The sequence below is a fragment of the Numenius arquata genome, chromosome 1 (genome assembly GCF_964106895.1).
Source record: "Numenius arquata chromosome 1, bNumArq3.hap1.1, whole genome shotgun sequence".
NCBI lineage: Eukaryota > Metazoa > Chordata > Aves > Charadriiformes > Scolopacidae > Numenius > Numenius arquata.
In genome coordinates, this window is record NC_133576.1 from 6,878,006 (window position 1) to 6,898,844 (window position 20,839).

The 20,839-nt window shown below is 38.8% G+C and overlaps 1 protein-coding gene across 1 annotated transcript in view; it reads left to right on the forward strand.

Moving 5' to 3' along the window:
- Nucleotides 1–20,839, forward strand: part of SMC1B (structural maintenance of chromosomes 1B) — a 33,479-nt gene that overhangs the window by 6,393 nt on the left and 6,247 nt on the right. Inside the window, exons 8-18 of the mRNA XM_074146563.1 lie at nucleotides 1,939–2,021; nucleotides 3,043–3,250; nucleotides 6,666–6,851; nucleotides 9,072–9,251; nucleotides 10,280–10,426; nucleotides 11,038–11,175; nucleotides 11,668–11,784; nucleotides 15,319–15,425; nucleotides 17,078–17,219; nucleotides 18,690–18,835; nucleotides 20,097–20,250. Of these exons, the coding sequence (XP_074002664.1) occupies nucleotides 1,939–2,021; nucleotides 3,043–3,250; nucleotides 6,666–6,851; nucleotides 9,072–9,251; nucleotides 10,280–10,426; nucleotides 11,038–11,175; nucleotides 11,668–11,784; nucleotides 15,319–15,425; nucleotides 17,078–17,219; nucleotides 18,690–18,835; nucleotides 20,097–20,250 (1,608 nt within the window). The remainder of the gene's footprint in view (nucleotides 1–1,938; nucleotides 2,022–3,042; nucleotides 3,251–6,665; nucleotides 6,852–9,071; nucleotides 9,252–10,279; nucleotides 10,427–11,037; nucleotides 11,176–11,667; nucleotides 11,785–15,318; nucleotides 15,426–17,077; nucleotides 17,220–18,689; nucleotides 18,836–20,096; nucleotides 20,251–20,839) is intronic.

Sequence of the window (20,839 nt, forward strand, 5' to 3'; positions counted from 1 at the left end):
TGCTGTTGTCTCTCTCTGTGACACTCACACCCTTTCAAGGTTCATTTTGATCACAGAAACCTTTTTGCCAAGATGTTTTAAGGTCAGTTGTGTGTACTAGTGTGTTGTAGTTGGAAAAATCTCCTTGGTGTCCACTCTTCTATTGCACTTCATAGGTAGGGTGTTTGGCATGAATACAGGTTGTTGCTGTCATTTTGTTTCTGATTTCTTTTATCATTGTGGATCCAAACTTGTAATAATAAAAATACCTATACTTTTCACTATGACTTGGTCGCTCAGCTGACAATCTGTCTTCTTCTAGAAACCTGGCCCTGTTAGGTGTTTGGGGGTTTTTACCTTTTTTTTTTTTTTTTTTTTTCTCCACCCAAACTATGCTAACCTTGACATTTTGTCACTTACTAAGAAGTTAGAGAGGCAATATGCATTTCTTCACCATTTAGTTCTGGAGTCAAAGTTTGGAGGAAATGTTTTATGTTCAGAAAACTGAAAAATCCATCAGATGAAACATTACCAGTTCCTAACACCTCATTCTTGTACATATAAACTTGCTTGTATGGAAAAGCCTCTATTTTACTGTGTATGAGGATGTAGAGTTATCCTTGCCATGATATCTAAGTTAATCTTTGCACATCCCTTTGCCCTTGCTACAATACTGCTTTTCCTTTTTGAAGTCCAAGTTACCAGGAAAACCTACTTAGTATCTAGAAGTGAAATAAATTCTATTGCTTGTGCTTCTAAAACTCTGCAAGTCCCATTGTACTGTTGAGAAGGAATATAGGGATAATTGAGAATTCATAAATGCACATCTGACCATTCAGAGTTGGCATTACTTACCTGTGCTACTGACATTTGGTGATCACTCCTCACAATTGAGCATGTTAGTGACCATATCTAACATGCTCTGTCCAGTTCTGGGCTGATAAACATAAAAAAAGATACTGGCGTATAGGAGTGAGTCCAGCAGAGAGCCACCAAGCTGGCTGGGACTGGAGCAACTGGCTTAAGAGGAAAGGCTGAGCGAACTGGATCTGTTCAGCCTGGAGAAGGAGAGGTGAAGGGGAGATCTTATTGCTGTCTGCAGTTACCGAACCAGCCTGGAGAAGGAGAGGTGAAGGGGAGATCTTATTGCTGTCTGCAGTTACCGAATGGGAGGGAATGAATAAAATAGAGCCACACTCTTTCTAGAAGTACACAGTGATAGGATGGGAGACAACAGGCACAACTTAGAAGGCAGGAAATTCCAAATAGCTTTTAGGTAAGCTATTTCATCTTAAAGCTTGTCAAACATGGAAGTGGGTGCACAAAGAGGTTGTGGACTATCCGTCCCTAGAGCTAGTCAAAAGGTCACAAGGATTTCAGATGTTAAATTAAGGCTTAATAAAACGTGTAGATAACAATAATATTTTTTCTTTCATTTGCTTTAGTTAATGTATTTTTATTCAGTTCGAGTAATTGAAAATACTTGTTTCACTGTTTGTTTGGTTTTTTAGTACAATGCTTTTGTGTCAGGTTGGAACCTTAGTTCTAACTAGAACTAGAAGGTAGTCAACTTCTTCATCTGTCCTTAGGAAAACATTTCTGTTACTCTTGGCCCAAGAAAAGCGTTTTTTTTGTTTTAATACGTATAATTTACTAACACTGTGTAAAGTTGTTTTATTTGATGGTGTCATGATTCTTTGCGCTGAAGATGCTTTCTCTGAACTGCAGTTACACATGAAAAATCCGGTAATGGCCTTAGTAAAATTGTTTTCCTTTATCATTCATAGTACAATTCAGTATCTACTCTTGAAAAAGAGGTGCTATTAATTCAACATGAAATACCAGCAAGGCAGATAAGATGTCTCAGTACTTGTTCTGAACTAAGAGCTTTGTATCTTGCTATAAAACTGTTATTTTCCTCTGGTTTGCTTTTAACACATTCTGTTTGGTTTTGCATAGGAAAACATAAAACACACTGTGGAACGGATAGAGGAGCATAAAAAACGAATAGAGAAGTTGGAAGAATATGCCAAGATATGCACGTATGTTAAAAAAAATTAAAACCTAATTGGATTTCTTGCGTATTACATATTTTCAAATTAACATAGCAGGTTTCTGATTCTTTTCTATTTCAAATTTTAGTAAGAATTAGAGTTCTTCCTAATTCTAATTAATATTTCTGTTACTTTAGCTGTCAAAATAAAATAGGAAGCATGATGACTCATTTGTATTTTGTTTGAAACCAGTTTTATAATTGCTTCTAATTTCTTGTAGGCGTGCAAATTACATCGCTACAGGTAGGGTATGGGTCTATTAGTGTACAAATTCTGGGTGACAGCAGGGTAGTTCTGTAGTTGTGCTCCTCTAGGAAGCAGTTAATATTCACATTGAGTATTAAGAGCACAGTTCAGTTCGTGCTTCCTGGATCTTGTCTTCTACCTGATTTTTACTCTTTGTGAAATAAGGCGTATAATCCCTCCATTGAGCAACCTGAAATAACACTGACGTTTGCCTGTATTTTGTGCAGGCACTCTGACTAGAGCTGGTGATTTCCAGAGATTTTTTTTCCCGACCTATCTTTTCCTAAGCATCTAATGTGTTTCCCAACCTGTCTTTTCCTATGCATGTAATGTGTGCTTTGGCTTAATGCTGTCTGTGTACTGAAAGAAGTTTGGCTATTGACAGGGAGCAGCAGACCCATTTTAATTAAGTAGTTGTACTAGAGTGTGGTAGAGCGTTAGTGACTTTGGTAAGTGCATAAAGTAAGTCATAATTTTGCATAAGAATCTCAGACCTTCTTAGTTTTACAATATCAGACCTTTTCTTGCTGGAGGATAAAACAGTATGGTTGTGTGTTACACAGCTAAAAATTCTTACTTGAACTCAATTCTGAAACCTTAAAAATAGCTTAGACTATAGAAAGCAACTGGTGTAAGAAGTAGCTTCTTATAGATACATAAAATTATTTCATAGTCTGTGAGCACAGAATGACTAATTTTATAAGCTAAAGGCTTGCATAAATGAAATAGTAAATTGCTGTCCTATTTTGGCCTCCATTCAAAGTGAGTCGTTAGCAGAGAAAAAACAGCAAGAGGAAGTGCTAACTAAGGAAATTGAAAATTCAACAATACGAATAGCTGAAGTGAATGAAGAATTGAACAAAATAGTTGGTGAACTGCAGAATGCCAAAATTGATTACCATGAAGGAAGTCGTCAGCAAATGAAAGCAGAGATACTGGAAAGTCTCAAAAGACTGTATCCGGATTCTGTGGTAATTGAATGGCCTCATTTAAATGCCTTATCTTAGAATTAAGAGTTTTGCCTGAGACTGAGTATGCAACTAGAATAAATTGGACTGTCTTGAATATTATTTTGAATTTCATGCTTGCTTGAGTGTACTTGGTAAATAGCATTGCTGAAAGAATGGTAGCATATACTGGTATTATTCTTCACAGTTTTCATACATAGATTACTGCTTACATCAAAGAATAATTTTGATCTGCTTTGTGATTTTGTGGTGTACTTATTTACTTACTTTTTCTTTTTGGCTTTGTTTTCTTCCATCCTCAAACATATTTTTGACTTACTTATTCTGAACAAATGAATGGGAAATTCAGCTGTGAGACCACTTATTCCAGAAAGAACACTTCTTCCAAAGGACAGTTTTTCTTAGCTGCATGAGATTTTTTTTATGTTACCAAATGGTCTGTCTTTCCTTATCAGTTACCGTATTTTACTTAATGGCATTACTGAAGAGTATCATGGAATTGTCAGAGTTGGAAGGGACCTCTAGAGATCATCTAGTCCAACTCCCCTGCCGAAGCAGGATTGCCCAGAGCACATCACTCAGGACTGCATCCAGGCGGGTCTTGAAAATCTCCAGAGAAGGGGACTCCACGACCTCCCTGGGCAGCCTGTTCCAGGGCTCTGGCACCCTCACCCTAAAGAAGTTTCTTCTCATATTTGAATGGAACCTCCTATGTTCCAGCTTGTGCCTGTTGCCCCTCGTCCTATCGCTGGGAACTACTGAAAAGAGTCTGGCTCCATCCTCCTTCAACCCACCCTTTAGGTACTTGCAGACACAGATAAGGTCTCCCCTCAGCCTTCTCTTCTCCAGGCTCAAGAGCCCCAGCTCTTTGAGCCTTTCCTCATAAAGGAGATGCTCCAATCCCTTAATCATCTTTGTTGCCCTTCGTTGGACTCTCTCCAGTAGTTCCCTGTCTCTCTTGAACTGGGGAGCCCAGAACTGGATGCAGTATTCCAGTTGTGGCCTCACCAGTGCGGAGCAGAGGGGGAGAATGACCTCCCTCGACCTACTGGCCACACTCTTCCCTACGCAGCCCAGGATCCCATTGGCCCTCTTGGCAACAAGGGCACATTGCTGCCTCATGGAAAGTTTGCTGTCCACCAGGACTCCCAGATCCTTCTCCTCAGTAGTGCTTTCCAGAAGATCCACCCATAACCCATATTGGTGCCTGGAGTTCTTCCTCCCCAGGTGCAGGACCCTACACTTGCCCTTGTTGAACCTCATTAGGTTCTTCTCTGTCCAGCTCTCCAGCCTGTCCAGGTCATGCTGGATGGCAGCACAGCCCTCTGGAGTGTCAGCCACCCCTCCCAGTTTGGTACCATCAGCAAACTTGCTGAGGATACACTCTGTCCCCTCGTCCAGGTCATTGATGAATATGTTGAACAGGACTGGGCTGAGTATTGACCCCTGGGGGACACCGCTGGTTACAGGGTACAGTACTTTAAGTGTTCTATGTATTGATTCTGAATTGTCAGCAGACATTGATTGGTTTATGAGGTTTATTGATATAGATGTTTATATATCTTTTTGCTCACTCTTTGCATTATATCCCTATTTGAAAAGAACTGGATCAGACTGGCAATACCTTGCTGGCTTAGGAATGAGCCAATGTTCAAGATGTTCTCTGTCATTTTCCTTCAGGAGCTGCAAATTTAAGAGTACTTACAAATGTGACAGCTTCTAACAAACGAAAACTAGATAGGTCGAATTGGTTTCATAAATTATCCTATTATGGAAAGTCTTAATGATATGTGCTTGAACACCAGCATATGAGGCAACAGAGTTGCGTCTCAGCTGCTCCTTACACTCCGGTGTACTAATTCCAGATTACTGAACACCACAATCCAAGTTAAAGTCTCAGGATAGGGGGGTCATGACAGATTCCATCTTCTGGTAATCTGCTAAGTACTCAGGCAGAACTGAAGGAAGTCTTGCTGCCGATCCTCTTGATTTCATAGGCAAAAAATGGCATACTGTTTCCAAATGTTTAGTTCTTACATCCATTTTAAAGCTTTTCTTCTGTTAAAACATTCTGGTAATGATTGGTGAACATTCCAATTACTGGAATAGCCATGCAGCAATGCGATCTCACTGTATGGGTGATGTGTGCATTTTCGTGGATTTGTCTGATCAACAAAGTGAATTTTGCAGCTGATTACAGTTTTTACAGTTTAATATTCAAAATGGCATTCCTGCACTGGTAGTTTAATTGGCAAGATTGCTATTGTTACAGATTCGGTTGGGCTGTCAATATTTGTTTTCACAGAAGTCTGGCATTCCACCTGGACTTAAATGCCTGTGCCTGAACTGAAAGATCCTCTGTATAGTTTTGCATGTCTGAAACATTACCTGTCTGAGCTGCAGGTAGAAACACCAAGTAGATGACACCAATAAAACCAGGAAACTAAATAAAGACCTCTGTGGTGTTGGGTGTTACCCTTCTGCTGATTTTCAGAAAAGGGAGAACATTTGTCAAGAGAAGGGTAGGAAAGTAGATCATAGTAGGCTGTGATTTGATCTACTGGAAATTTTCTCAATTACATAATTCATGAGATAATACTGTGAATGACCTGTCACATACAACTCTTACCAATTGTCTTCCTGTTCTCATTTGTTTAAATTTGATAAGGCTAAAACTGTAGATATGCAAGAGGAGACCAGTAACTGTATGTCAACAAGCAGAAAAATTGTTCTTACATAAATGTACAGGCTATAATGTTCAGAATGTGCATTACTTGCTTTAATCATTCAGGGAAAGGTCAACTGTACCTGCAATTACAGAAATGGAACAAAAGGTCTTTAGGGAGCGTATACAGCAAAGAACTAATTAGTTATGTCTTTGGAGGTGTTATTTCAATACATGGTAAAACAGGCTTGATTATTTGGACTATGCAGTACAAGAAAGGCAGTTTTTCTTCTTTTCTTTCTATTGAAGTAAGCTAAAGATACTTCTTTTTTGGGTTGAAACTGGAATACTGTCTCTCTTGCTACAGTTTTCCAGTTAACAGTTCTGTTTATTTAAGACGTTATTGCAATTCAGAGATCTTATTGTGGGTTAGATACTTCCTTTCTCTCCAAAAAAGATGCTTAGCTAACACTGCTATCGTCATAGAACTGTATGCTAAAGATTCTGAGTAAAACATTGAGATATGTAACTGTAACCTCAGGAAAAAAAATTCTTTCAGATTTTAGAGCCACACTTTGCTGTTTGGATTGACTGCTTCAATTTTTATTTTTTTCTGATGTACAGCCCTTGTAAGACAGTGTAGCTGGTAGATAGGTGACACATTTTCCTCTTAATGCTTCAGTATCTTGTATGCAGAAATACTATTTGATATCTAAATAGCATATTACTATTTCTCTATGTTTTTATCTTCAGTTTGGAAGACTGCTCGACCTGTGTCATCCTATTCATAAAAAATACCAGCTTGCTGTTACCAAGGTATTCAGCAAATACATGACTGCTATTGTTGTTGCCACTGAAAAAACAGCAAGAGATTGCATTCGGTTCCTAAAACAAGAACGAGCTGAACCTGAAACATTTCTTGCTTTGGATTACCTTGATGTAAGTATGTTTTTCTTTTTCTTCTCATCAGCAAGTTAATACACTTGTAAATCTTGGCTCATTTAGGCTTGACTAAAATAGGCTTAAGTGTTAAGGCAAAGTAATTATGAGGTTCCCGTCAGCCCATTTCTCCAGTCTGCTAAGGTCCCTCTGGATGGCAGCTTGACCATCTGGCATATTAGCCGTTCCTTCCCGTTTGGTGTCATCAGCAGACTTGCTGAGGGTACACTCTGCCCCATCATCCAGACAATTAAGGAAGATGTTAAACAGGATTGGTCCCAGTGTTGAAATGGCTAGTTACTGGCCTCCAACTGGACTTTGTGCCACTAGTCACTAGTCACTGCTCTTCCCTCGTCGACCAGGCCAGTATTTCATTGTAGACGGCTGTCAGGTTGGTCAAACATGACCAACTTGGTGAATCAATGCTGACTACTCTTCCAAGACTTTCCTGTCATTCATGTGCCTGGAAATGGTTTCAAGGATTATTTGCTCCATCATTTTTCCAGACATCAGGGTGAGGCTGACTGTCCTGTAGTTCCCTGGGTACGCTTTGTTGCCCCGTCTTGAACACAGGAGTGACACTTGTTTTTCTCCAGTCCTTAGGCACCTCTTTTGGTTGCCGTGATCATTCAAAGATTATTGAGAGTGGCTTTGCAATGACATTGGCCAGCTCCTTCAGCAGTCATGGTTGCATCACATCGGGGCCCATGCATTTGTGTGTGTATGTCCAGTTTGCTTAAGCATTCCCTGACCTGATCCCCTTCCATCAAGGGTACATCTTCCTTGTTCCAAACTTTCCCCCTGGTCTCTGGAACCTGGGATTCCCGAAAGCCAGTCTTGCTAGTAAAGATGGAGGTGAAGAAGGAATTTGGTACCTCAGTCACTTCCATGTCCTGTGTCACCAGGTCCCCTGTCTCATTCAGCCCAGGCCCACATTTTCCTTAGCCTTCCTTTTATCACCTATATAGTTACAGAAGCCATTTCTTTTACAGTCCTTGCCAGATTCAATTCCAGTTGGGTTTTGGCTTTCCTAACCCTATGTCTGTGTGCTTGGACAGTGCCTCTGTGTTCCTCCCAGGTTACCTGTCCCTACTTCCACCATCTGTATACTTCCTTTTTGTGTTTGAGTTTTGCCAGGAGCTCCTTGTTTATCCATGCAGGCCTCCTGGCTTTTTTGCCTGACTTTCTGCTCACTAGGGTGATAGCTGTTAAGGTTGGAGGATGTGGTCCTTGAATATTAACCAGCATTCTTGGGCCCTTCTTTGTTCTGGGGCTTTATCCCATAGGACTACCGAGCAGATGTTTGAAGAGGCCATAGTCTGTTCTCCTGAAGTCCAGGGTTGTGAGCTTGCCTTTTGCCCTGCTCCCTCCTCTCAGGATCCTGAACTCTCCTATCTCATGCTCACTGCAGCCAGGGCTGCCTTTGGCCTTACCATCCCCAGCAAGCCTCTCCTCGTTGGTGAGTATGAGGTCTAGCAGAGCACCTCTCCTATTGGCTTCTCTACCACTTGGGTGAGGAAGTTGTCATTGATGCTTTCCACGAACCGCCTGGATTGCTTATGCCCTTCTATGTTCCCCCTGTATGGATATCGGGGTTGTTCAGGTCCCCCATGAGGACCCAGGCCTGTGAATGTGATGCTGCTTGTAGCTGTCTGTAGAAGGCCTTATCCACTTGTTCTTCCTGGTCAGGCGGCCTATAGTGGACACCCAATACAATGTTACCTTTACCTGGTCTTTCTTCAGTTCTTACCCATGAGCTCTCAATTGGCTCATCATCCTTCTCCAGGCAGAGCTTCGTGCTTTCCAGCTGTTCTCTCACATACAGGGCAACTCCACCTCCTCGTCTTCCCAGCCTGTCCTTCTTGAAGAGCCTCTATCCCTCCGTAGCAGCACTCCAGTTGCGGGAGCGATCCCGCCATGTCTCCATGATCCCAAGAAGATTGTAGTCCTGCAACTGCACACAGATCTTTAACTCATCTTATTTATTCCCCGTGCTACATGTGTTACTGTATCTGTATTTCATGCACAGTGAAATAGGTTATACAGATTTAAGGACTATAGTATACACAGACTATGAAAACCAGATCTGCTCCTAGTCTTGTAGCCACTGAGACCCCCGTTCTGTTGAGTTGTACGTCCTGTCCCCAGACCACTCGGATTTGGACCTGCTTTGCTATTACAGTATGGATTCTAAACACCGCTTATTTATTTGCTTTACAGGTTAGACCAATCAACGAAAAGTTAAGAGAGATAAAAGGAGCTAAAATGATGGTGGATGTTGTACAAACTCCATTTGCTCCACTGAAAAAAGTGATTCAGTTTGTGAGTGGGAATGGCTTGATCTGTGAAACAGTTAAAGAAGCAAAACAAATAGCGTTTGATGGACCAGTGAGGTTGAAAGTAAGGAGCTGAATTTTGTTGCATGTGTTTTTCATTGCAGTTATGTGTTTGATGCCATTTAAATCATTCTTCTATGAACATCCCATGAAGTATTGCAGATAAACACAGAATAATACTATGTTGTCTAGTCTGTTCCCACACGAATAAACCCCCAGATATTTTGCATTGTTGCTTTTTCTTCTGTTTGGTAGTATGTTTAAGTGATTTCCTGGAAAAAGGAGGTAAATTGGAGGGTAGTCAGTGTCCAAATATGTGTCTTGGTATGGCCCTGTTGATGAAGAGGAAGAGGAAGGAGGGATAATGCTGTTCTTGAAACTGTCTGATTTAAAAATACAAACTCTATCTTGCTAGCTTTTCTATGAAGAAATTCGTTCAAAAAATCTTTTACATATTTGAGAAAATCTCTTAGTTGTAGATGCAGACTGTGTTGAGGACTGGAAGCTGCTCTGTCTCTTCCTGAAGTTCATTCTTCTTATCCATATCTCTGCTGTCACAGTCTGTAGCACCCTTTTTACACACGTACTAAACCCTTTAAAATCTTGATTAAAACAGCTTTAAGTTGAAGGTGAGTGTGAAATCATGTTCACTTGGAATCCAGTTAAGTCACAAAAACACCCACATTCTTTACTAGAATTTACTCTTTCTATTTACAAAAGAGCTGTTTTCTTTCACTCCTTATCACAATGCTTGGTTTGTTCTGTTGCCAGGTGTAACCTGCCAAGCCAGTGTGTACACAAATATCTCATAGTAATTTTCTAAATACGAGGAAATTATACAATTTCACTTCCTTTTCTGATCAGTTGCAATAATACCAAAATATGACTAGTGCCAAGAAACAACAGACTTCTTTTTTCACTTTGTGTATCTCATTTTAGCAGGTTTGGAATAGGGAAAAAAAATTGGAGTCCAACTAAAATGTCGTTGTCACTTGTTTAACTACCGTATCTTGATGCAATAGTTTGTAGGATATATTGGCTGCTTTGTATTCAGATTTATTTATTGGCTTTAATTATTTTTTATTCTTCCAGACAGTGGCTCTTGATGGAACTTTATTTTTGAAATCTGGAGTGATTTCTGGAGGATCAAGTGATTTAAGATTTAAAGCTAGATCTTGGGATGAAAAAGAAATGAATAAAATGAAGGAAAGAAGAGATAGCTTGATTAATGAGTTGAAGGTAGGTCTCTTAAAAAGCACTTAACTGCAAAAGACATAAAGGACTAAAAGTTATATCTAATTTAAATCAACTATGAGGAGATCATTTTCTAAAAGGGTGCTTTTCAAAACTTCTAGAAGATGCAGGTAGGACACAATAACAGTTTGTCCTCTTCTAGTTAATAATAATCAACTGTGAGTCTCTGTCCTTAGCTGGTGGGTTGGTTCACATATCACAGAGGTGGAGAACTAGGAGAATACTATTGATACAAGTTTCTTCAAGGAAAAAGTACCTGAAGACTTGTAATGAAAAAATGATACGTTCTGTCAACATGAAAATACTTGTATGGACCAAAACCTGTCAGTGTAAAGTGCTTTGTCATACCTCTAGTTATTTTGGAGGAGGGATAGAGTAAGAATTGAGAAATTTTCAAGCATGTGCTTTCTTTTGAGAAATAAATCTGTTAAAAAATGACTACTGATTATGACCAATACTATCAGCATTTACCTTAAATGAGGCCTGTGTTGTTGAAGCTAGCTTTATGTAGTGCATGAATCTGAAAAATTAGTAATTTCCAAATAAGCCACCTCTTTTTAAAAAATGCTTTTCCTCCTATTGTAATATTTTTCTAGATCTTAATGAAGATCAAACGTAAGGAGACTGACTTGAAGCAGTTGCATGCTCAGTTGCATGGAACTCAGATGCGACTTAAATATTCACAGAGTGAATTAGATCTTATTAAAAAGAAACATCTCGCTAATCTCTACACGGTATAGTACAAAGCCTTTATAGTTTTCATGTTTATTAATTGTATTTTTTTTTTACCTGAGTTGTAATTACCAGTGGAGTAAATAGTATTTCGTCATGTAGTTGTGGTTGGGTTTTTTTAGTTCAGTGTAAGTTTTACATACAGCAGTTATGACTGAGGAATTGATAAAATATATATGAGTTGATTTACATGAGACTTTTTCTGTTTTGGGGTTTTAAATTTGAATTTCTGGTAAGCTTGCTTTATCATTTAGTACTATAAGTCAAAATGCACTTTAAATGATACTTATAATGTAATTTGCCTTTCTACTTATTAAAACGGTAATCACTGCATGCAAATCAGTAATAATAGTGGATAAGTGGCATTTGAGAAAAAAGTATTTAATGTTTTTAATTGGAAAAATACAGTTAATCTGGAACAGAACTGTCTCTTAATTTGTAGAAAGTTGACCATTCTAGTAAGAAAAATTGCCATCTTTTTCCTTTCTACCTAGGAAAAATCAAAACTGGAAAGTGAACTGGTAAATATTGAGTCTCAGCATGATATGTTGAATGAAGGACTAGCAAAAAGAAAAGAAAAAATAGAAGAATTTCAGAAAAAAATTAATGAGGTAATGCCTTCTGTCATAGATATATAACAGCTTATGCAATTATACTACAGAAATTTCTTTCTGTTCCTGCTAAGTTTTAGAACTTGGACAACTTTTAACTTCGTAAACTACTTTGTTGACAAGTGTTACATGTTACTCCAGCACTCTTCCCACATTCTCTACCTTTCTTACCAAGGTAACTAGGAACAGAAATGCACTTGGATGTTAGTATATATGTATCATAGTTTTGCAAATCAATTTCCTTAAAATCAAAATTCTCTGATTTCTATGTGCCAAACACCCACTCAACCAACCAAATCCATCTATTTCTTGAATATTAGATGAATCTTTGCTTAATATATACACTCCGATTTCATTTGACATAGAAGAAAATTTTTGAGTTTGAAGAAGATGGGGTGGCTTTCCCCCACTTTTTCCTGCTCTGCTAATAAATATGATTTACTCTTTGTAGTATTGAGCAGGGACAATCCATTGAAGGTGGAGAGAGTCCAGCAGAGGGCTACGAAGATGATCAAGGGAATGGAGCACCTCTCTTATGAGGAAAGGCTGAGAGACCTGGGTCTGTTTAGCCTGGAGAAGAGAAGACTGAGAGGGGATCTCATCGATGCTTATAAATATCTGAAGAGTGGGTGTCAAGAAGATAGGGCCAGACTCTTCTCAGTGGTTCCTGGTGACTGGACGGACAAAACTCCATGTGAACATGAGGAAAAACTTCTTTACTTTGAGGGTGACAGAGCACTGGAACAGGCTGCTTGGAAAGCTTGTGGAACCTCCTTCTCTGGGGACATTCAAAACCCACCTGGATGCGTTCCTGTCCAGCCTGCTCCAGGTGAACCTGCCTTGGCAGCGGGGGTTGGACTAGATGATCTCCAAAGGTCCCTTCCAACCCCTGCGACTCTGTGATTCTGTGAAGTTCACAGCTTTAAAGCTCTCAGTGCAAACTTTCACTGTAGATCAAATCCTAGAAAAATAATCTTTAGGTCTTTCATGGCATGAGAGTAAAATTTGATAAGTTTCAGCTTATTCTTTCTCGGGCTCTAATGTCCAAGTTCTTTGTAAGAAACTGGAAACTGTAGTTACAGGATCTTACCTTATTGTGGAGAGGTAATCATGCCGTGTGACTGTATGACAAGACTGTAACTTTCATTTGGCATGAAGTCTTCCTGGCTGATGTGGATCTGTGACAGCATGTATGTACACTAAACTCTATATGCATCCACCAGATTTGCAGATCTCTCAGTAATCTATGTACCCACTAGGTAGACAGTCTCTGCACAGGTGATATCCTTCTGAAAATCATTCTTACTGCAGTCGTAGCAAGACCCATGGAAGTCCTCTATCAATATCTCTTCATGTAGAGAAGATCCACCATGGGCAGAATAGGTCAGGCATGCCATTAGGAAGAGAGCTCTGTATCAGTTTACTAGAGCTGAGAACAGTTCTCAGCACTGTTGGAGTGCTTTTATCTGAACTCGACAGGTGCCGTGTCTAGGTGATGACCTGTTACACCAGTATACGCTAGAAAAGTAGATAAAGAGCAGCTTGGTGTGAAGATTTCTTTCTCCTCCTGGGAAGTAGCCAATATCTGTGCTTTATTTTCTGTGCACTGCGATTACCCTGGGAGAATGATTGAGGTGTGTATGATGATTGTCAGAGAACTGCTCATTCCACTAGTTTTGGGGTTTTTGTTTGTTTGGATGTGTTTTTTTGGAGGGGAAGGAGTGTTTTGGGTTTGAGGGTTGGTTTTTTTTAAATGTTGTGGTTTGGGGATTTGTTTTGGTGGTTTGTTTAGTTTTCTTTGAAGACTGTTTTATGCCTACATTCGTTTGGAGTCCAGTTCATGAAAGGTGGAGCTACCCTGTGGTATAACTGAGTCTTCTTTGCTCTTCTTTTTTTGAGAGGTAGCTGATGCAGAGCTTAGGAACCTTGTGCTATCCCTGTCTATCCAAATTCATTATCTGGTGTGGTACTAAGCAGTTTTTGTCATTAGAACCTGCTCCTTTCTGCTTTTTATCAGTTACAGGAAAAATTCTCTGTGATACGGGATCCAGCAGTTAGGTTCCCCAGCTGTTTTTTCTGTAGACTGTTCTGCTATCTCATGCCTCATTTTCCTAACATTCTCTAATCTTGAGATGTTCCCCAGAAGAGTTTGTACAGACAGGTGACAAATTCAAAAGCATGGTTATTGGGCGAAGACTGAAGGCATTCAGTGAAGTGAACAGTAGTAAAGCCTAATCTGGTACCAAGAAGGGCTTCATACTGTGTTCTACTGGAATAGACAGTAACTCTGGTCTGAGAAAAAAGCACGTCATCTCTGCTTCTCTTTGGAAGCTGCCTTGTTCCTACTGTTGCCAAACAAAGGAATCTGGTACAAACTATGGAAATGTGGTGCTGCAGTTTTAGCTGGAAAATTCACATTCCTGCACCCAGATGCTTTATTAAACGTAGATTCTTAGAAAAGAGAGATTCCTCACCACTGTCTGGAATTACTTGAGGTATATACTACATATGTAACTTAGCTCCTAGCCTCTGACCCATTCTCATCAGTCTTCCTTGGATCGATCTTGCGACTGGAGTTGTGCATCTAAAAAGAACACAGAACTGCTGCATGTTCTCTGTCTTGCTTGTCGTATAGTCATGAGGGAGTGCAGACGTCTGTCATAGTCACTTATGTCTAGGCCATAAGAATTCCAGATCCCAGGAACTTTTCTTTTACTTGTTCTGCAAAAAAAAAAAGCAAATGGAGCTGGTTGTCGTTTTCTGAAGAATAGTGTTACTTGAATAGTATAACTTGATTTAATGTAGTATTTGATACCTGGTTAAACAAGCCTGTGTATCAAAACGATTTAGATGATACTGGGTTTTGACCTATAAAGTTCTCTTAAAATTCTGTTCAGTCCATTGAATTTTCTTTTGAATGCTTTAGGCTGTTGCTATTTCTCTGTTCAGTCCTGCCGTATACACTATACCTGCTGTTTGCCTGGTTAAGTGTTTCATTAAAATTTTAGGACTGGTTTTGGCTGCAGCTTTCGTTAGTATATACTGCATACTTAAGAAATGAGAAATTCTGTGCTGTGGCTTTGCTATAAATGAAGCAATAATTAATTCATATTTATGGATCACCAGAAAGGATTAAAATGAAGAATGGAACTACACCAAGAAACCTGATGTATCTGAATAGTAAGCCGTATACCATTCAGCTTTCTCTTCTTCATTTGACTGGGAACCACTGGCAAAACCAGGGAAGTTGGTTACGCTGTCATGACTTCAGTTGTCTTTGGAATGACCAGGTGCTGTCAAGAAGAGCTTAGATCAGAGTTATCTTTTGCAGATCGTGTGCCTTGGATTTGGCATTTGTACTGAAAATGTTATTTGGAAACGTCAAGTACAGATTACTTCTCAATAGTTCAGTTGGCTGTTTCTTAAAGTACCTTGAAAATCAAGACTGTAGCATGAAGTGATTGTCTAAATGTTTTACTTCATGAATGCCAGAATAGTATGAACATTTTTTCCTCCACTTCTCTTTATTCAAAGGTTGAAGATGCTGTTTTCCGGGAATTCTGTGAAGAAATTGGTATAGAAAATATTCGCGTGTATGAACAAGAACATCTGAGACAACAAGAGGAAATTGATAAGAGAAGGTGGTATTTGTACTTGAAATGTAAAAAAGTGGTTTGTGTTAGATTGGGCACACTGGTAAATGAGTAACTCCATCACAGGCAATACCACAAAAACCTAGAAGACTGTAAAAGATTGTATTATCTCCGCAAAGATTAGTTAGTAGTTTGGGTTTATTGGACAATTACAGTCAGTGACATCTTGCTACAAACTTGAAAGGTAATATTTACTACTTTGGGAGCACTAGTGTAGAAAAACAAAGAATAGTTTTCTAAAATCCACATTAGATAATGGTTCTATCACAAATTAAGGATGACACATGGAGGTTCACTCATGTATCAAAAATCTTAAAACTGTGTGTAAGGTGCAGCGATTTGGTGTAGGAACATACTGTTATGGAAGACATTATCTTAATTTTCTCATGGGCAGCCTCAACCAGTATTCCCCTCAAACAGGCACACGTCACAGGAACACAAATTTATATCATAAACAATGAGAATGTCTCGTTGTACTATAGGCATTTTCAGGCAGATGATAATTTGTGCATTTTCTGACATAATTTATAGAAAAGACACCTTTTCTACGTGACTAGTGTAATGGCCTGTGGGGTTTTTTTCACCTGTTTCTTTAGCTGGTAAGAGACTGACCAGTTTTCTGAAACTGGTCCAAATGTATGTTTTTGGTAGGGCTGCAGGGAGGTAGTAGTGTGGTGCATTCAGTTGCAGTTGAAGCACCTGCTGGCTGACGTGATTTGGTGATTTATTTATGTTTGCAAGAACTGAAGTGTAAGAAGTTAGTAACGGAACGATGAAAAGAGGAGCTTTTTGCCTGGCCTTATGCTACACCGCGCGTACAGCGTCGGCCTTGCTTGTGCCTTAACTCGCCATCGTTGGCCCCGTGAACCTGTGCTATGGTGCTACCTTGCCCAGGTCTAAAGAGCTTGGAGCTGGCCTTGTGGCAGCCCTTTTGCCTGAAGAACAGATGCAGCACTAGTAGTAAATCATTTGGGAAGCTCAAGGCTCAGGGGCAGACGGTAACAGCTGAGAGGAGACCTTTCTGTAAACAGCCGCTTAGTTCTACTTCCGTCCCTTCTCACAGCAACCTGTGAAGAGGTTTCTGCCCTTCTATAAACAAATACACGTCTCTCAATTAAGAGATGATAAGCAAGGCTGAAATATGGCTTAAAAAGCTCTGGTCTCAAGCTTCTTAGTTGCCGTGTCCCAATGGAGATAGGTTCGTTATAATACTTAGGTAAACATACATGCCTGCTGACTAGGAGGCTTACGGAGGCTGAGCAGGGAGCGCTGGCAGTGCATCAATACACAGCATCAGTGTAGCTTTTGCCCAGCTCATACCTGCTTCATTGACAGATACATCATTCCTACTGAGATACTTGAACTTCTAGTGTTCCTTTCCATATTGAGTTTGGCCATACTGTATTTTTATATTGTATTTTTTGAACTATTATCACTGTATTTTTGTAACTTCCAGTATATCCGCAGGATGTGGTGTAGTGGTATCCATGATCCAAACGTATGCAAATTCTTGTGTTTGAGTAGAAGATAAAAAAAATGCTATCTAAATAGTCAAAGTGAAATGCATCTTTTAAGAGCTTAAAACTAGAGTTACTGCCCTGCTTTGTAAGTGTTATTTTGAAATACTGCACTTTGACTAGACTGGAGTTTGAAAATCAGAAGACACGATTAAACATTCAGCTGGAATATAGTCGTGATCATCTACAAAAATTAACAAACGCTGTCAGCAAGTTGAGGGAGACGATTCATAAAGAAGAAGCTGAGATTACTGGGCTACAGAAGGTAACTGTAATACATACATACATACATACATACATACATCTATCTATCTTTAGGGCTGAGAGGAAAGAATGCACCAAATTACAATTTTGAACAAACTTAGTTGATTCTGTTGAGTAATTCTTGTGGAGCTTAATCAGTGTTGACTTTGTAAATTTTAAAAAATGCAGTTGCATATTTTCATTTCAACCTTGGAATAATATTAGGGTACTTATTAAAATAAGCTTACTAAAAATTACATTTGGGATTACTGTATATACACTGCTATATTGTGTTTGGTTTACTTATCTGAAAACGTGGCATATCACTGCAGATAAAACATCTGTGGCTGAGATGCTTTAGAAGATTTTACGAGTAACAGTAAACAATGCTGGTGCTTTGCATCTTTAAGGTGCTTCACAGCCAATAATAGGCTTAAAATAATTGTATGAAAACTAATTTAGATTTTTAGTTGAAGTAATACGGATTCTTCCTTCATAGTGTTCTTTATTCGTAAGTGATTTTTGCTGTGTTAATGTTGCATGTTAAATAAACTGTGCTCGTGGTGCACTGGAAAGTGAAGGAGAAAAGATGTATAATACTGCTTTGAATAAAAAACAAAAGTGAAATGTAAAACTGCCTCACAGTGGGCAAAAAATCCCACATGCATCATTTGAAATCTGTATTTTTAACATTAGAATTCTGACAGGTATTTCTGATACTGAGGAAAAACAATACACCCGTAACTCAGTCATGCACAAAAAAAAGTCTGACTTCATGCCTGTGTGCATAGTTCTTCTGAAATACGATTTTAAGCAAGTTCAGGTATTTTTGTCCTGGAGAAGGATCATGTGTATTAAATTCTGAGGGTACTTTGTCCTGATACTGCAACACTTATAAGTCTTGATTAAGCTGCCATAATGTTAGTCTCTTAAGGACCGTGTCTTCATGGATGTAGCATTAGGTTTACTATATTCTAGCACCTCATTTCTAGCAATTTTACAGTAGTATGGGTTATATAGGGGAAGACTTTTCTAGAGTACCTCCACAGATTCTTTGTTCTCTGTGGAGTACTTCACAATTTATCTTTAATGAACAATACTTTTTAAAGGATTTCGAGTTACCTTAGGTGTTGCTAAATATGTTGTAGGTGTACAGCAGATGGGATCCTTCTTGCAGGGCTAAGGGACTAATTGAGGAAAAGGGAGTAGCCTACAGACCATAGGCATCCTAGGATCCCTGCCTTGCTTGATGGTTTTATAGTTTAATCTGGTAGAGTCACAAATCTGGCCCTGGCTGTGCCTATGTATACAAAACAACTGGATCTTCCTATGTATAAGACAGTTTGTTTTCCCAGTGCCTTTCAGATTTGGTGCTGTAAACACATCTGAATGTCATGTAACAGCTTTAAACTTCAGCTCACTCTTCCTGTGTAATAAAGGTTCCATATCAAGATTTTTGGTGAACAGTTAAAAATTAAGTGTTTCTATGCAGGATGAGGAAAAGCTTCTGAAAAAAGTGAATGAAATGGTGGAGGAGCAGCAACATCTTAAGGATAGATTAAGTGCTCATAAATCTGAGGTTATAAAAGCCCAAAACGAAGTTGAAGAGTTGAGAAAGAAGTTGTTAACTCTTAATAGGTAATTACTAATTGTACTCCTGGGAAAATGATTAATGTGATAATATTGAGAAGAGTTTTATTGATCAGATGTTTGAATTTCTCTTGTTCTGTTTTCTTGTGAAAGATTCATTAGAGACATGGTAATTTACATTTACAGTATGCATTAGTTCAGAAGTGTTTCTAATTCGGTATGTGGTTCCCAAAAGTAATGTCAATGAGATTATTTCATGAGAGCCATCCCATAAACCATATAGAGTAACATTATCTTATTATCTGCCTAGTGTTAGGTCTTGTGGTGATTCCTGATGAATTATAGTGACTTCTCATAAGTGGGTCCTCGTTTACAACTTGATTGAGGGAGGAATATTAAGTGTGCTGGTAGTTTCATGTTTGTGTTTGACTTGTACATTTGGTTCAGTTAACAAGAAAATTTCTTTTCCAATTTCAGTGTTCACATTTTCTCCAGGCCTTTCAAGTGTTGGATATCTTAAAGTAATATGAATTTTAGGTCACTATTTTGTCTTTACTGTTCTTTTAAATCAGCTGCTTTGGGGACAGTTTATACTTCGGTTTTCTTGTGCTTGCTTATTATTGATGTGTTTAATGTCCCTGAATCAGGAGTCGTCTTTGTGTTTAAAAAACCCAACATGTTGGCACGGTCTGTCTGGGTAAACTGGTGGAATTTTATATAAACTTACAGATTGTATGACTGATAATTCATTTTATAGTGTGTAATTTTAATAATATAAGACTCCTGTCTTACGTGAGAGACTTACGTCTCTGCCCTATTTAGCAACTTGATGCTATCAGAGGAATTTGTTGCAAAGAATCAAGGTGTATTTCAAGTAGAGTAATGATAAAAGATACTTGATTAAATTTTAAAAGGCTCAAATCTCCGTATATGTTCAGCAGAGCTGAGCAGAACTAGTTGTAGTTAGGAAAGGTGGCTGTTTGAACGTGCTACAGTGTGAAGTTGGTAATACACTGAAACTGTGGCCGTGCTACTGGCATTTACTCTGCAATAGAGTTTAGAGTTACTACAGAACAGCGGAGTGTTAGCTTGTGTGCTAGAATAGTATCTGGTTCCCAGCTCCCTCTTGAGTAATTCGGGAGAATGAAGGGGATGGAAGAAGTTAAGTACCATTTTCCTTGATGTTGGCAACTATAGAGGAAAAAGCCCTCTTTGTGCTTCATAATTGCTTTTCGTGCCATATGGCCGTGGATGTTATTGGCATTGATGCTTCTACTCTTTAATTGTTTTGTGCCTTTTGTGTATATAGGGAAGCTACAAAATTACAAAAGGAAGCTACAGCTGTAGAAACCTCTCTGGAAGAGAAAAGATTAAGACGACATAATCTGCTTCTTGAATGCAAGGTGCAGGACTTGAAAATAAAGCTCCTGTCTGGATCCCTGGATGACATCAGTGAAGTAGAGGTACTTCAAATGTTTACAGAAGACAGATAGCACAGAGGAGCAATTACTCAGTCTTGAATTTAAAGATACTTATTTTTTCCTTACAGGACTCTTTGTCTTGGATAGTAATGTTAAAATAAATACACTGTTTTCATGTGATCAGGCCTCATCCATTCAAGAAGAGGATTTTTGTAGACAAAAATACTGTTTGCAAATGTTTTTGCTTGTGCTTGAGATGTATTCTTGTGAAATATGTAAAATCACTGTGGTACAAGAAAATTGGTATGATGGAGTATTCTAGATACATATATCTAAGAGAACACACAGGAGTCAATTCAGAAATGTAAATAAATAAGTCATGTATGTGGATCGAGATAATATTTAGTTAATCATCCATAATACAAAAGCTGTCTAAAATCATCCTTTTGTCTTAGTAGATGTAGATATTCACGGAAATCATAGGCTAAAGTAGAAATACTCCTGCTATCAGAGGATTGACCCTCCTTATTTTTCTCTATCTTCCCTCTTTTTTCCGGCATAACTTCTCCTCACAAAAATATAAGCTTTCTCCACTGCTACAAAAGAAAAGAGCTGTGGGTTTTGAAGGACT